Below are 17,950 nucleotides of genomic sequence, written 5' to 3' on the forward strand. Positions count from 1 at the left end.
GAGTGGGGAAGGGGGGGGGCAGGAGATGTACATGAGAAAACACATGGAAGAGAAAAACGAGCCAAATGAAGAGATAATTTCCCACTCCAACCACATTAACCTCATTTTGAAGTCTCTGAAGTTTCCCATTTTGTTCTACTCAGATTCAGAGTTCTTCCTTACTGTCAAAATGAGGGGGAGTCTTTGGCTCCTCCTAGAGGCTAGAGTTTGCCAATAACAGTTAATGAACCTAAACAAATTGTCATCTCTTATCACTCTTTGTTATAAAACAAAAGGAAATTTGACCATGACTAGATTTTATTCACATGGCCCAGGGATAACGTGCATAATTCAATTAAAAAGATAATTTACTCTTTAAAGTAGGAGGATATATACACAATATATTATATAGTTTTAATAAGAAGAAAAATTGACAATAAAATTGTGAATGTTTACACATTAGTGACAATTATTGAATCACAGAAAACAAATTTGGTCTAAGAAGGGTTAAATAGTGCTAAGTTTTCCCTGTATTCCAGATAATTTCCTATGTGAGACTTGATTTGCTGATGGGATTCTCTTAACCCTAATCCTGAGTGTGCTTAACTTTAGGAAAATTACCTATATTTGTCTTTTAAATTACTAAACAATTTAGACAGATCTAGAAACCTGCATACAACTCATTAATTCTAAAAGCTGAAATAGGAACTTTTGAAATGAAAACTAACCATACAACCTGGAAGTTTAATGAGTCAGATTCTCTTTGGGAAAGTCAGCATGTGGGCCACTGAGAGACACAGGGTTGAAATCCTATATAATAAAAGCCTAATATGCTAAGTGTTCGTTCCACCGTTTGACCAGTTGCTATCATGCACACTGACCACCAGGGGGCAGACGCTCTGACTGGTAGGTTAGCTTGCTGCTGGGGTCCAGCCAATGGGGACTGGGCGAGATGGGCTGGACACGCCATAGAGCCTTCCCGTGGTTCCTCCCAGGCCCCGATTGTGTACCCATGGGGTCCTTCTGCCTGGCCTGCGGGGATCGGGCCGAAACCAGCTCTCTAACATCCCCCAAGGGGTCCTGGATTGTGAGAGGGCGCAGGCCAGGTTGAGGGACCCCACCTGTGCACGAATCCATGCACCGGGCTTCTACCTGTAATAAAGGCAATAGTCAACCCTGTGAGATTTGTCCCACGGCATCCCTGCACCTCTGTCAGCATTTCTCCATTGGGATGGGGCAAGTTGCAGGTGGGAGGAGGTCCCGTGGTGGTGTGAATGAGAACTGACTGAATGTGGCACAAAGCCCTCTGATCCCTCCATGTGACACTGCTCTGCTCTCTCCATTGGGATGGGGCAAGTTGCAGGTGGAGGGAGGTCCCGTGGTGGTGTGAATGAGAACTGAATGTGGCACAAAGCCCTCTGATCCCTCCATGTGACACTGCTCTGCTTGTCTGCACACACAGCTGTGAGGCTCCAGCCTGGCCCCAAGGAGCAGTTTGTTATTTGTGACAACCCTGTAGGCATCTGCTCTCTTTCCCCCAACCCCTCCTGCCAGCGGTGAGTCAAAGTTCAATACATTTAGTGTAATTTGTGCTGTGAGATTTAAATGATCACTGATTTACCCCCTTGTGGAGACCCAAGATGGGAAAATGGGAAGATCCTGGAGGATCTTAGCTCAGGGGAGGGCAGTTGTGCAGAGAAAACCATGATGGTGAATCTGCTCCCTAGTTTTCAAGAAGAGCTGCGATTCTGCTTCGTCTGCCTCCAAGCTTTATTAATCAGCCACAGTGTGGTTGGCATGCTCCAGAGCACACAGAATTTACGTCCTCGTGCTCTTCCCTCTAGGAGCTAATGAATACATTTCATTGGGGAGAATGTGCTCTCTCTACATATTTCTTCTCCTTGCAGTCATGATCAAGTCTCCCATCTTAAAACCAATCACACACTACCACCTCTACCCATAAAACAAACCCTTCTTCAATCCTGGCCCCATTTACTTAATTCCTCTCCTTCCACTATGTTTAAAACCTACCAATTAAACCAAAACAATACAAAACAGAAAAAGACTTGACAGTGGTCCCCCACTCACTGTTTAGTTTATGATTGGAATAAAGGTGGGGGGGGGCTTAGTAGGTTTGCCTATTATGGTTTTTTTTGAAATGATATTCAGTAGTAAAAGAAATATTAACAAACCATGTTGATCTTCCTTAAAACTGAAAGTGAAGGAATATATGTGATTCTTAATATTGCATTTCTTATAGTCTGGGTATCCCAATGAATAAAATGTTTTTAAAAATGTCTTAAGGAATATGCTTTTCCAGATATGTCTTATTGTGTAACATATGTCTTATTGTGGAACTCAAGAACTTAGCGATTTCTAACAATACCCATTTCATAATATCTCACATTTTGTGGGTTGGAAATTGGACAGGGTTTGGCTGGGTGATCCTCCTTTATGGTGCCATCGGAGGTCACTCAGTGGTGTCTAGCTCAGTGGTCGGCAAACTCATTAGTCAACAGAGCCAAATACCAACAGTACAACGATTGAAATTCCTTTTGAGAGCCAAATTTTTTAAACTTAAACTATATAGGTAGGTACATTGTTATTAACTTAATTAGGGTACTCCTAAGGCTTAGGGAGAGCCACACTCAAGGGGCCAAAGAGCTGCATGTGGCTCGTGAGCCGCAGTTTGCCGACCACTGGTCTAGCTGGTAGATAGGCTGTTCTGGAAGGTAGGAGATGGCTAACACTTTGGCAGGGATTGTGGAAAGGCTGGGCTCGACTGGGAATATTGAGGATGGAGCCTACCTGTGACCCCTCCCACATGGCATTCTCAGCATAGTCAGAGTTCCTAGGTGGTGGCTTAAGGAAGGACCTCAGAACAAGTGTTCTATTGGGCAAGATGAAGCTGCATGGCCTTTTATGGTCCAGTCTTGGAAGTCACCTAGCATCTCTTCTGTCAGATTCTATTGGTCAAGCAGCTACCCAGAAAGAAGGAGAGGAAACATAGACTCCACTTCTGGATGGGTGGGAGGAGTGTCATGTAGAATAATCACCATTCATGCACGCAGGAGACGTCTCTAATTTCTTACTCATTTTATGAGCCATGGTTTAGGAAACTTCTTTCCTTAGCCTTTTTTCAGAATGCAGTATTTCCAAAATATTGTGTCCACCATTTAGTGTTTTATACTAGTGTCTCTCAGTCTTCTAGATTTTAAAGTCCAATTTTTTTAAAAAAAAATGCGGAGGATTGACAGAGGGAAACCAACTTTTTATTTTACTAAAGAGCTTCAATTAAAAATAATAATTTCAATGACCCACACTATTCTTTATATCACCATCATTTCATAAAACAAAAGGTATGTTCACATCAAGAAATAGGAAGGACATATCCTTAGAATAAAGGATCTTCCTTCAAGTTGAATAAGCTTATTTTTATGAAAAAGGCATATTATTTTCCTTGTGGTTTTTTTTTCATTTCACTATACACTGGTGGAAACTTTTTTATGGAGCCTCTTCTGAAGATGTACATTTGGGAATCACTCTTCTAGCCCAAAGGTCTGAAGTATGCCATTTATTGGACTTTTGGGGGACACTCAAGATTTTGTGGTAAAAATTTCAGATTTCTATTAGTTGCATAGTTATACGTGAGAAGGACTAAGATTTGAATTGAACCTACTATGTCAATTCAAATTAAATTAGCTACATTTTACTGATTATTTAAAATATGCCTATAATATAGCCTATTATTCTATTACATAGAATAATGTAGTCTCGTGGAATTTCCTAGTAAGATGTCATAAACATAGTTCCTATAGGGGTTAAATTACCAATTGGTTGTAGATATAAGACTGACAAATAATACAAGTCAGAATGTGGGTGAGAATCTGTAGAAGGTACCCATGAAAACTAGAGCAGTCTAGGGTGTTGTCACAAAGAATGTGAAAGTGAAATTCAAGTGGATGAAAGGTTAGAGAAAGATGCTTCTGGAAAGGTTATCTGGATAAGGGTTCAAAGATAAGAATGGCTGTCGCATGTTTAAGGAACATCCAGAGATTTTTGGGTGGGTTGAATTTTAACATGCTTTGCTTTGGGAGTTTGGAGGAGAAAGCAAAATGGATTCAACATTCTCAGTTTTGTTTTTGAGCTGTAATATAATAATTGATTAAAATTCCTACTTGTTTCTTACTCTCAAAGCGATTCCTTTTCCTTCCTAATGTGAGAAGCAGATGGCTAACTGCTCATGCTAGACACAAACCAATTATAATCATAATAAAAGTAATCAGCCACTAAATAACAGCTTCAGTACTGTGGGTCAGCGCCTGATATTGGGCGACCGCTGCAACACCTAAGTGTCCTCTGACAGTTTAGGGTTGAGGAGCCCTGGTGTGATGTTTCATCACTAATGACAACATAGATCTCGGGTCAGGACGTGCTGCCCTGAATTCACCTCAGCTTCCTGGGCAGCGGTGGACTAGGACCAACGTCCATTAGCCCAGGCTGATCTCCGTCTCTACTCACTCAATGCTCTGGGCTGGCAGCTTAGGTATCTGCCTACTTAGGGAGACAAAGGGTCTATTGGGGCAGCAGAAATGGGCGGACCGTTTTCCCCTTAGACATTTACTGGAACCTGTTAAATCGAATCTGCTTTTTATTGTGGTATTTGCCACCTAAACTTTAAAAATACAGCAGCAACAACAAAAAAGCATACACATAGTTTTCCAAGAAAGGCGTTTTGGAGGACATGTGTCATCACCTTCCGGTCAGTAATCTTTGCGTCCCCTTGCAGACCTGTTTGCCTGCCACCCCGTCACATCCCCCGTGTCTGGAAATGGCCTGAGTGAAGCTGTAGGAGTCCTTCCTCTCCAGACCTTTCTGTTGCGTAAAACATCGAAAGATATAATGTGGACATTGTCCAGAGATTGCTTTCTTACTCTGTTCCTCTCCAATACCACTTCCATTTAGATGTGTATGCTTTATTTGTTCACTGTGCTGATAGAAAAGAAAGTTCTCTGAAAAATAAACCACCTCGCATTACTCACAGGTGCACTTAAGCTTAAGGAGATTAGTACATTTCTCATAAGCCTGTTTTTCCTTCTTTTCTGGGAGCAAGACACATGGCCACACTGGGCTTCCGAACTAGCTCGCTCCTCCGGCCGCAGCAGCCTTCGCTGTGCTCTCGTGGGTCTGTGGCTGTGGTTTCAGGGCAGCCGTGCTCACGTCAATAGCTGATGTTTTCCTGTGTTCTCTGCTTACCGTGTTTGTCCCGGTGTCTCTTGCCGCCCGCAACCTCGTGCCCCTTTGCGCCTGTGAATGGCAGTTGTACTTGGCTACACGCCCTGCCTCCATGTCCTCACAGACACTCTGCTTTAGTCTCCTTTCTCTGCCTGTCATGGCTACTGCGCTGAGATTGCCCCTTCAGCCGCCACTGGTGACCTCTTCCCAGACAAGCCAAACGCCTTTTCTCAGTTTCTGTGTCTGGGCCCTGCTGGGCAGCCTTTCCAGTCTTTCCAGTTCTCCCCTCTATCCAGGCCTTCTTTTCATCTCTTTCCCACACTTTCTTATCCCTGACTTCTTCTTTTCTCTCCTGCCATGTGGCTGTTCCTCAAGGGCTGATGCCTGGGTCCCTGTCCTCCTTCCCTTCATCCTTGCAGAGAAATCCCGTATTTCACAGGGCTCTGAGCTGCCCTGCTGTGCTGCCCCCTCCCTAGCACATTTCTTCTCTTGGGCACCACAGCCTCAGAGTTAACTGTTTACTGCCTCTCAGATACTCCCACTCTCCTGTTCTTCCTCACACACCTGCCCCAGCACTGCTACAGGCGCTTTCCTCAAGCAGGGTCTGCGGATCCAACCTGCAGGCCCAGCCAGCCCTGCCTGCTGTGCGAGTAGCTTTCCTGACACACAGCCGTGCAGTTAGCCTGTGCGTGGTCTGTGGCTGCCTTCGTGCTGCAGCGCAGGGCGGGGCCGTTGCAGCGGAGCACGCATAGCCTGCAAAGTCTAAAATATTTACAGTCAGCCCTTTATGAAAAAGTGCGCCAATCCTGACCTGAAGTTCAGGCCTTTCAGAGGAGGGCTTTGATTGCATTAACCCCGCTCAGGAATTCATCAGGGCTCCCCATTGTTTTATTATGTTGTTGTGGCGAATGACCCAGGAGACCCAGGAGAAGTGACAGCCAGCACCAGAGGAGTCAGGAAAGTAAAACCTTTATTGCGCAGCGCTGCTAGTCCAGGGGACTTTGATCCAAAGCCTGAACTGCCAATGTGGGAAGTTCTGATCTATATATCTCCTTGTGGCTGGCCCCTCGGGGTGGGCTTTGCAGCTCTGCCCAAGTCAGTTAGAATGGGGAAGTAATATTGCTGTTTACCTAGATACTGAACTAGGCTGTAAGCCCCCGAACTTGCCCACCTATCTTCCTTCTCAGTGTAATCAATTTTACATCTGTTAGCTTGTTAGTTAAGGACTTTCTCTTACTGATCCAGCTTAATTATACTTCTCCACACACCCAGCCCAGCCCCTCTTCCCAGGCTCCTACCCTCCTGACCTTCCCAACCTCACGCTCTCTCAGTCCAGACCCCCCTGCCTGGACGGTGTGTGTCTAAGAGTAAGCGAACAGTACCATTCTGCCCATTCTCCTCTTCATATTCTCCTTGTGTGTTTAAGGCTCAGCTCAAGCCTTGCTTCCTTTATGAAGTGTTTCCTGACAATCAGCTATATTGATCATTGCCTTATTGATTTGCATGCATTGCCAGTCCTGCCCCATCCTGCCCTGTTCACATGTAGCATAGTGAGGGTTACTGATGTGAACATCTTCCTCCCTTGTTAAGGCATGGGCCCTGGCAGCCTGCCCTCCTCTTGTACCCTCTATTTTATCACAACCTGTCCCAAGCCAACATCCTCAGTGTCAACTTCCACACTTCCTTGCCTCGTCCCTCAGTTTACAGGAACTGTGGACTGGCCACTAAAACACCTCCAGCCTGGTCCCTCTTCTGAGCCTACTGCCTGCCTTAGACCAGGCTGTCAGCAGTCCTTCCCTGGGCTGCTGAGTTATCTTCTCGGTGACAGTCCTTCAGCTGGTCTTCTTCCCAGGACCAGGACTAGAATGAGGAGAGCAAGGTGCCTGAAGCACAACATTGAAGGAAGCGCTCACTCACAGAGTCAAGCAAGTGCGGGTTGGCACCTGAGGGTGAGTGCTTCCTTAGATTTGGCCTAAGCTTGGTCCCAGCCCTGCCTCCCTCTGTCGTCCCCCTGCTGGTTTTCCTCCACCTGGTTACTGAGATGATCTCTTCAGGTACGAACGATGTCCAGCCTGATTATTAGTTTCCCAAAGGATAAAATTCAAGTCTTTGGGTTGACTTCAATGTATCTTCTAGCCTCATCTCTTGTCACTCATTCTCACTGCCCCCACCAACGAACTCTACATTCCAGTCATCCTGGCCGACCAAGAGTCCCTTTAGTATGCTGTGCCCCTGACCTCCCTCCAAACCTTTAAACTTGATTTTCTTCCCTCCTTTCGACCTTTCCCCTTTTTGGTGAATTCTTATTCATTATTCAAAACTCAGCATGACCCCGTGTTACCTTCTATGTGAGGCTTTCCAGAATTCTCTGGAACTAATTAAGTCATTCCCCCCCCCCCCCCTTAAGCATAATGTACTCACTTAATTATAGCATATGTTACATTTAGTGGTAAGTAATTTTTTGTATATTTTTGATTCCCCAGGAAACCAAAGGGTTAAAGTCCCAGGTTCATATTAGAATCGTTTGGAAGTTTTTTCTAAGTACTGCTGCAAAGTTCTACCCCAGAGCCAGAATGTCTGGTGTGGCCTGGGCATCTTTGTTTTTTTTCTTAAAGCTTTTGGGTGATCCTAAAGTGCAGCCACTGACTAAAACCACAGCACTGGGCTGTGAGCTGCTTGAGAGGGAGGGCCATGTCCCTCTCATGTCTGTGGACTTCTCTCCTCACTGCTCCATGCTCTCCCTCCTTCTCCCCTCTCCTCAGACCTTGCAAGAGACCTGGCTTACTGCAGGAAGTCACGGAGAGCTGTGGAATTAGTGAGCACTCACTTCATTGGTTGGCTCGGTGATTGGGGTTATTGAAAAGGGGGTTCAGTCAGCTACCACCTCTGTTCCTCAGCACGGGCTTTGGGGTGAGGGAGTCTGCAGAGACAGGGGTCCCGCCGGCGTGGAACTGATATGTGATATCCAGGCGCACCACCAAGTGACTTGCTCTAATGCTCTTGACTCCTAAGACTTGTCTTTCTTCATTGCTTAGAGCACCAAGTGAGCTGTAATTGCCCTTTTTTGGTTCTGCAGAGCCATACATACAAAACATACCTTAATATCTCCTCCCCTATCCACTGGACATGCAGTTTGCTAGCCGTTGGAGGAAAAATTAGAGACTACATTGCACTTCCTTATTAGGACTCCCCTTCTGCAGTTGGCTCACTGGACTCAGGGAAGGTGTCCCTGGACCTTTACAGGCTGTGTAACACCCAGGGGGACTTAGGTAACAAGTAGTAATATTACTCGATATGGCATTACCTGCCTATATAAGCAGCTCCCTCAGTCGGCCTAGACCAACAAACTTAAATGTCAGACTTTCCAAATGTAACCGTCAGAGAGGTGCTATGGACTGCATCTGATATTTACAGTTCTTTCCAGCAAAGGTGAGCTGACTTTTGTTGCAAGTGTTCTCCATTGCAAATTAGAAAGGGCTTTTTTTTTCATTTGTACATATGCCTTTGATATTATTACTTTCTTTACTTTTATTTGATTTTTGTGAAAGTCCATAAATGTATTAGAACACATAATGGCCCTTAGCTGTGGCTGCTAAAAATAATAATTGGAAAAAGTGAGGGCTTAGTGTTTGGAAAAGCCTAAATACTTTATTTTAAATAGTTTCAAGCCTGGCTGGGCATGTCTCAGTGGTTGAATGTCGATCTATGAACCAGGAGGTCACGGTTCGATTCTAGTCAGGGCACATGCTGGGGTTGCAGGCTCGATCCCCAGTAGGGAGCATGCAGGAGGCAGCCAGTCAATGATTCCCTCTCATCACTGATCTTTCTATCTCTCTCTCCCTCTCCCTTCCTCTCTGAAATCAATAAAAATATCTCTTTAAAATTTATTTTTGTTTTAACCTTAGAAAAATTCTCTTATAAAAGGTTTGTGTGATCATCACAATGAAGATCATCATTGAATTCACAAAACCACCACAGAATGTTTTTCATCGAAAATCACTTTGTAAATAAATGATGCCATGAATTATAGAATAATGCATTAGCCATAGGTAACTGAAATACTTAAGACAATTTTTAAAAAATATATTGGCTAAAAATTACTCTGAGAAAAACACTGTGGACCATTACTTAAAATTGTTCTGTTTAGTTTAAAGGTGGTTTAAAATGATGCTGGGGGGGGGGGGAGATGTGGCCCCTGAGGGATTGTCAGGAAGAATCAAAAGCAGCTTTAGCAAAGAGACAGATATGGAAATGTGATATTTGTCAGGGGAAATGAGGCTAGATTAAATAAAATGGAATCAGCCCCATGATAGAAAATGCCTTAATGGGAAATCATGCTTGAGGTCTCCTTTGTCTTCTGAAAGACCAAGAGCTGAGCTGGCCAACAATGGCCTGAAGCCCAGCGGTGGTGGAGGGAGTAGAGTGAGCCTCAGGTCCTGTTTGTTTCTCAGGTCAGGTTCAACCCCCTGAAAGCCCAGCTGAGTTAAAATCTCCCTTAGACTCCTGAAAGGCTCCCAGAATCACAGCCTGGCCTCTCTCAACATGGAGGGCTGCCTCCAGTCCTGAGGAAGACAGGTGCTAGGAGGGCCTGAAGTTCCTGCTTGCCCTTTAGAAATCTCCAGCCTGTGTAGGGAGATCTTGCTTGTTCTGTGTCTTCGGAATTCCAATATTCCATGGCCTGCATCTTCTCCTCTCAAACATGTATTAGATCAGTGGTTCTCAACCTTCCTAATGCCGCAACCCTTTAATACAGTTCCTCATGTTGTGGTGACCCCCAATTTCATTGTTACAAATTGAACATAATTAAAGCATAGTGATTAATCACAAAAACAATATGCAATTATATATGTGTTTTCCGATGGTCTTAGGCGACCCCTGTGAAAGGGTCGTTCGACCCCCAAAGGGGTCACAACCCACAGGTTGAGAACCGCTTTATTAGATGAATACAAACTTAAAGTAAAAAAAAAAAGTATTGGAGAGGTTATGTGTTTCAGTGGAAAGCACAGCAGCCTAAAAGTGCTTTCAGATTCTAAGAGACCAGCAAGGGTGCACCCAGATGGGGTGGGGATCTTGTTCTGATGCACAGTCTGTGTCTGCAGGTCCCAGTGGAGCCCTACAGGCTGCGTTCCTAGCGAGTTCCCCCAGGGAGCCCGTGCTGTTGGTCCAGGGCTTATAGTCCGAGGAGCAAGGATCTAGACCTCATTTCAAATACTGACTTCTCACGGCCTCAGTTCCCTGCCTGTAAAATAAGGGACTTTGAACTAAAGTACCTTTTAATTCTGACCAGCAGCAGCAGCAGCATGAGTAGAGAGCTGACAAGGCTGGTCCATGTCAAGAGCAGATCTCTGCTCTGAGTTTTCAAGGACTCCCCATTCAGCACCGTGAAAGCAAAGTGGAAATGGGAAAACAAGACAGGAAGTACATACAGTTTCTGTTCTGATGATCCCAGGGTTTTCAGTTTTAGTCACATGGTGCCTTTGCTAACATTGAAAAGTCTGGCTTTAATTAGATCATAGGATCAACAAATAACCTTCTAATTGTTTCATTTGTTTTAAATAAGCTACTAGGTAGGCTTAATGCTCTCCACGGCATGCCCAATGGAACAGTCTAATTACCGGGTAATAACCCAACGTAGGCACACAAGGTTATTACCTTAGAATCTGAAACCTATTTTTAACCAGAGTAGAAGTGAAGCTACAGCTTAATACTACTTTTTTTTTCTAAACCTCTCAGTGGTGGAGGAATTTAATTCCTCAAAATCTTTCTTATCCTTCAGGATTCTCTCAGATGTTCCCTCCTCATTGAAACTTTCCCAGAGGCCAAAGTCAGAATCAGTAGCCACCTCCCGCCCCTCGAGTCCCAGTTACACCTCAGGATTAGGCTCATTCAGCTATGTGCCTATTGTCTCCCTCACTGACTTACGAGCCCTTTAAGCCATCTTGATGGTGTAGAGACTTGGAGCCCAGGCACCTGAGTGAACTCTTCAGCACTGTTCTATCTTGGTCATATGTCCTCAGGAGGCCATGGAAAGTTCTGGCCCGGATGCCCCTCTCTGTAGTGGCCATGATCAGATGGGGTTGTTGGAGGGTTGTGTGAAATAATGGGTGTGACACCAACTCCCTCCTCTCCTGAGTAGGTGTCTGATGAACATTTGCTATGTTTTACCTTCTCTAAGGTCAGGGAACATGACTTATAATCCTTACATTCTCCCACTTCAGGAAAAGTCATGTTGAGTGGGTGCTTAACAAATTCTTTAAAGTTGAATTTAATATCCTGTCATTTAAGGAGATGGAGTGTATTTATTTTAGGCATAGCAATAATACGAGATGGAAGCAGAACTGTTTGGTTTTCCCCTAATAGCTGATAGTGATTGCGTTTCTGAAATTTATGAAATGTATTTTGAAGTAGTTATTAAAATTCTGACAGAGATTTATTTCTGGTTTGCTTAGTTGAGAAATCCTGAACACAAGTGGAAAAAAGATAAACACTATACAGGGAAAAGAAACTGTATTAACAGGTAGTTCTTACAGGATATCCATTTTTATATATTTATATGTATAAAACTTCTGGAAGAGTTACAAAAAATTGATAATAGTAACCTTTGGAAAAAGGGTCAAGGGTAGAGGAGTAGGAACGTTTTATTTTCATTTTATACGTTTCTATGTGGTTTGAATTTTTGGCCACGTAGGCATATTTGTTTGTGTAATAAATGTTAATAGGGATATCTGGGGGAATTGAAGGATGAGCCATTTTCATTTTACTCTTTTATATATTAAAACCCCTAATACATTTTAAAGTTTTATTTTTAAATGGCTTAAGGACCAAGTGCTAATGAGAAATGAGGGTTTTCTGCCCCTACCAAGTCCCTAAGCGTCTCCATCACAGAAGTCCAGGGTGAGCTCAGCCTTGACTACCTCTGAGCTTTCGGAAGCTCCTGGGATGGGCTGTGTCCTCGCACTACTGCTGGGTCGGGGAGAACCAGCACCTAGTTAGGAGCCTTAACGCACTGGAATCATCGCTTCATAAAGCCATGCTCTGGCTTCGTGAATACGAGGCTAAGCGACTGCCTGGAAGAAGGGGGATGACAGGATGTGGAGACCAGTCCGGCAGGAGTATCATCCCTCCCCCACCCAAAAGCAGGGGAGTTGCCCTCCTTGGACCAAAGCGTGGAAGCCAGTACTTTTTAACAACAGATTGGATTTTCATTTTCCCTTTGGCACCACCGAGCTGTTTTCAGCATTGACCCCTGACCCACACCAGGATTGGGAATGTGCCCCTTTGAAGTGTCTTAGAAGAAGTAGTGCACCCCTTGTCCTATGGGAGGGTAGAATGAAGCAGCATTTCCCCCTAGCTCCTGTCAATCATTTTCTGTTACCCCCGACTTAGCTAACTCTACGAAGGTGATGCCCAGGGAGAAGGCACCTCAGACATGTTGAGGTACTGCTTTCAATCCTAGGTGGTACCACCCACCTCACAGGGGCCTGGACAAACTGGGATGTTTTCACAGGAGGCCAGCCAGGGTGTTGGAGGAATCATGACCACGCTACACAATGAACTGCTGACCGACTGGAATGTAGTCACCACTCACTTTTCTGTGGTCAAATCGTTAACTTCTCTGTACCTCGGGCTCCTCCCCAGTGAACTTGGCTTCCATAGTATTAACCTCCAAGGGTCGTCATGAGAGTAAATGAGTTCATTCACGTAAGCACTTAGAATTGGTAAGGGTTCAGCAAGTGCTAGCGATCATTGTTTTTGTTGTTGTTCCTGGGGCTGGGACTCAAGAAAGACTCCCAAATGCTCAGATTGCAGCAGCCACGGGCCACTCTTGATCTGTGTGAGCTCTCATTCTGATTCGTAGGCATTTTTAAAGACACAGACATTATTATGAACAAGCTTAGCTACTGATTATTCTTCTGAGAATAAACAGAAGAGCAAACTTGAGCCTCTTATAAATAAGAGCTATTGCATATGCATTTCCCTGGGTGGATCTGTCAGGAATTCCTTTGCCTTGTGCTGATACATTCCTTTGCATTGTCTCCTGGACATGCATTGGGGCCCATGGTATGTGTAGTCTCTTTATTAAAAATGATGATCTGTGTATGGTCAGCCCCATAGCTCAGAGACGAATATACCGTCCCACCCAGGCGAGGCTGGCCAGCCACCTCTTTGCAGTATCCGAGTCTAAAGGAAAGCAGCTTTGTTTTGCCTTATTCTGCAATTGCTCCAACACTGGCCGTTCACTGTAGCTGTCTGAACTTGGCCGTCAGACACATGTCAAAGCAGCATCCACATGTCATTGATGTGAGGGTCACCAGACTGTCAAGTGCTCTCTTTCTGGGTCTTATATTGATCCATTAATAGTGTGGTAAGCAAGTGAATTCAGGACGAATGTTTAAGTAGGCTATTTCCCAAATGAATCCAAAGCAATACATCAGCCAGTGGTTTGTTTGTGTGTGTTTTTAAGCCTACAACTTAGATGCTGCTGAGTATCTTGAATGTGCCTTTGAAAAGGGGCTGTTCAAATGGTGCTTCGGTGAAGCAAAGGAAAAAGCAGAAATAAATGAAAGGTGTGTTCGCAGCTTTTTAAACACCACATTCAGATATAACGAACTTTCATTGTTAACTATGCCATTTCCCCTGGACACTGCACACCCTTTTGGAAACCTCCCTGAAGTAACATTTGCCACACCTAATGTCGTTTAATCCGGAGAAAGAACCTGGACAGGGCTTACGGGGTCTGGTCTTTAGAAGAAGCAAGTGAATTAGAAAATTCAAGTGTATATACTCACACTGACGCAACAGGGACATCTATCTAGCTCTTGGTTTTCCATTTGCTTCCTTATGGAAGCGAAGCCAACTGTGATGAGTGGCATCATTTCCAAAGTGCTGACAGCGATTTCCCTTCTCCTTAAACTCCAAGAAAAAGTTTCCTGTTATGCACGGAGCGTGAGACTATTTTCAGATTAAATCTTGTAATCTCTGAACTCACCTTCCCCAGCTTTCTTTCCTCCCTAAAAAAGAGCCAGGGCTTTCAGAAGGGACTAGAGAGAAAGCACCCATGGAATCCTAAAGGGTCCCTAAGGGTCTGACCTTGGCCCAGGTCATGTGCTACAGGCAGGGACTGGAAGCAGACTGGGAATCCACTCTGAGCTGGGAGCCCTTGACTCAGTCCCTCATCGTGGCCTTGTCATGGAGGTGAGTCAGGCATTCCGACCAAAGGTGATGTAACTGTGAGTCCCATTACAGACTTGTTCTGTGTGGAGACTCCTTATGCCCGCCCGCTCTGTACCCATCCCCACAACTGGTGAGAAGGTGACTGTTTTGTTTTTTGCCCTTGCCATTGGTCATGGCAGCCAAAGGTAGCCCACAGAGCTTACTCCCCAACTTGAAGGCTGATGAGTGTGTCCTAAAGGATATGTTTTTAGAGGAAACTTTTGCCATGCAGAATGCTGGAATGTATTTTGCTCCTTGTTCATTTGCTGTTACATGTGTCATTTACTCTCAACCGCTGACGTGTTTCTTTGTTTTCTGTGTGTTGCAGGCAGCATAGTCTACCTCGGGATGATGGTGGGTGCGTTCTTCTGGGGAGGACTGGCAGACAAAGTGGGAAGGAAACAGTCTCTTCTGATTTGCATGTCTGTCAACGGAACCTTTGCCTTCCTTTCTTCGTTTGTCCAAGGTTATGGCTTCTTTCTCTTCTGTCGCTTACTTTCCGGATTCGGGTAAGGTTTTCTCCTTCATATTTTATAGTAAAGTGTTTATTCTTCATAATTATATGTGTTCTCTACTCTAGAGGACCTCATTACCAAGAAATCATCCCTTAACACATCTCTTTCCCTATCTTCATGTCAGCCTTATGGACCATAATGCTGGTTCTTAGAATTGCAATTACCAGCATTTACATCCAGAAGAGAAGGGAACATATGTCTATGTTCTCATGGCTGATTCTTTTAGTATTTTACTTCTAGGAAATGGGTATTGTTTTAAATGGAAAGCTGTTTCCATGGCAGAGCACATTCATAAATGTATTTTTCTTCTGAAAATTTAATTCAAGCAAGAAATAGCTCTGGTCCTATATTATGGATAATTAAAAGTTTGAACCATTCAGGCACTCTCTTAAATCCAGGACGAGAGTGTCTCCAGTAAATGTTGTTTTATTGATCTATAATAACAGCATATTTAACTAGGTAGGAAGCCTGCTTCCTGAGATGGAATAGGTTTTTTTGGTTTTTTTTTAAGTTCTTGACTTTCTGTTGAACTAACAGAAGTTGTGCTGTTAGCCAAGTGCAATGGCATAGTACAGCCAATGATGTAGTCATTTTCGTTAAAGAGCTTGAAGCACTTGTTACTACTAAGCCAGTCCAAGCTTAGGAACCCAGAAGCTCAATTAGGAGAGTCCAAGGAACTCTGCTTGGATAAGGAAAAAAAATAGTAGAAATAAAAAATTTCTGATTTGTGCTTGAGCACTTTATTTTCATTAGAGACATTCTTTCTAAAGTGCATAGCATAAGATGAATCTATAGGAATCATATAAAATAAAATAAATAAATGGAGAAAGGGAAGGAGACAATGCTGGGTTATGAATTTGAGCAGCATATCAGTTGTGGTTGTTGATGGTAAATGTACCCACAGAGCAAAACACAGTTTTGCCAGAAGAGAAGGTCAGAGAACTACAACATGCTTTTTTATTAATTACATAGAGTAGTACTTTAAAATCAGAGCTAAGATTAGCAGGAATATAAAGCATCAGAGAGAAAGTGCATAAGTGGGTTACTTCAAGAGCACAAATATTTCCCCATGCAGACTAATGGGTCACTTTTATAGCTCATTCAAAATAATTTTAAATTTTTATATGATTTTCTTCTACAAGATTTGTATACATACTGAGATTGGTGTATTATCCACAAATTTTTATAAGCTTCTTTCTTAATCTTCTTACAGCCCCTCACATGCTACATTCTGCACACAATGGGCACTTTGCAAATATGAGACTAAATTGCACAAATTTCAGGAAATTTCATCAGAGTCAATACATTTCAGTAAACCATTCGAGTAAACCTAGAGCAGTGGTCCTCAACCTTCTGGCCCTTTAAATACAGTTCCTCATGTTGTGACCCAACCATAAAATTATTTTCGTTGCTACTTCATAACTGTAATGTTGCTACTGTTATGAATCGTAATGTAAATATCTGATATGCAGGATGGTCTTAGGCGACCCATGTGAAAGGGTCGTTCGACCTCCAAAGAGGTCGCGACCCACAGGTTGAAAACCACTGACCTAGAGGGTTAGAAAGTTTGGGAAAGTATAAAAATATTTTCTCCTTGGAAAATAAATGATCAGAATCAATAATTTGCTTTGAAATGGTGGAGGAAAGGAGCTTTTCCTCAGTCTTTGATGTTCAAAGCTCTGTGTGAGACTGGCTTGCATACACCGCTGACGTGGGAAGGTAATTTGGTTCATGGATTCAAGGGTTGCAACATTCCTAATTCTGAGCAACTTGAGACACCTGAGGAAGAACAGGTGTTATTTGCAGCTCTCTGTTAAAGGACCGTCTCAAAGTCCATGGGATAAGACATTCTTGCCCCCAGGGAAGGCCAAGTTTCCCTCTGCTTTCTACCTACGTAATACCACCAGCCTGTCTGGAGAAGGCTAATAGCCTAAGTTCTGAATTTTCCAGTCCTTTCCATTTGCAGTCTTATCCAGGAAATTCCAACCATATCCACAGACTCAAAAGTACCTGACGGTGGCCAAATTATTATGGCAATAGTAATTGCCAATCTGATGTGATATGATCAGCCCAGTTGACTGCAGAGAAGAGGGCCATTATGGTGGCTGCAAAATACTCCAAATGAATGGACTGTCCAGAAGCTAATTCAAGGGCAGTACAGAGCAGAGACTACTTGGGTATATTCATGACATCATCTTCTCTGTTGCAGATAAATCATCCTTCCGCTAGCAGGATGACCTCTAAATAACGTAATTTACCTGGCAAAGCACAGACAGTGTATTGCTAACTCAGCAAGCTCTCTAAGTTGTGATGCCAGAGGCAAGTGCACTGCGCCTTTGCGAAGTTGGCACAGGACTAGGAGTCCAGAGGCCAAGTCCATCTACCCTGCCCTTTACTGTGGGCCTCGGGAAAGTCACTCGGGTTCTCCAGGCTGATTCGTCTTTTGGAAAGCTAGTGTGAGGATCAAGTGAGATAATGTGTTAAAAGTACATGGTAGGGGAGGAAGTGTGGGATAATGTTTAGGAACAGTCCCCTATGGTTTGGCACTTACTGTTCTTTGTTCTTCGTCCCAGTCCTCCAGCTAAGCTGCCTGTGCTCACTGCCTCCGGATGACAGCAGAGGGAGAGTAAAAAAAGAGGCCTCTTTCTGGCTTTGAAATTTCAAGTCTTGCCCATGAGGGAAACAGAAAGGAGGAACCATAGGCAAAAGACTTGGGAGAAACCAGGGCAAGTAAAATGGCGCCTCCCTGCTCCCCAGAATAGATGGAGATCCGCTCGGCTGGGGGCAGGGCTGAGAGGAGCCGCCACCTGAGCTTACTCACCTGGCCCACGTGACAAAACTCCCACAGTTTTGTGAGATCCAGCAACTAAGGGGACCTGGGAAATGAAGTTAAAGAAAATAAAGAAAGATAGTGATCTTTCTTAGCTGAGTTTATGGGTAAAGCCGATGACAGAGGACTTTTTCATAAGTATTTTATTTATGTACTAGAGACCCAGTGCACAAAAATT

The 17,950-nt window shown here is 44.0% G+C and overlaps 1 protein-coding gene across 1 annotated transcript in view; it reads left to right on the plus strand.

Moving 5' to 3' along the window:
• The window catches only part of SV2C (synaptic vesicle glycoprotein 2C), a 155,094-nt gene that overhangs the window by 51,985 nt on the left and 85,159 nt on the right, over positions 1–17,950 (plus strand). The window contains exon 3 of the mRNA XM_005858047.2: positions 14,756–14,936. Within this exon, the coding sequence (XP_005858109.1) occupies positions 14,756–14,936 (181 nt within the window). The remainder of the gene's footprint in view (positions 1–14,755; positions 14,937–17,950) is intronic.

This window comes from Myotis brandtii, unplaced genomic scaffold, assembly GCF_000412655.1.
Source record: "Myotis brandtii unplaced genomic scaffold, ASM41265v1 scaffold115, whole genome shotgun sequence".
In the NCBI taxonomy this organism is placed as follows: Eukaryota; Metazoa; Chordata; class Mammalia; order Chiroptera; family Vespertilionidae; genus Myotis; species Myotis brandtii.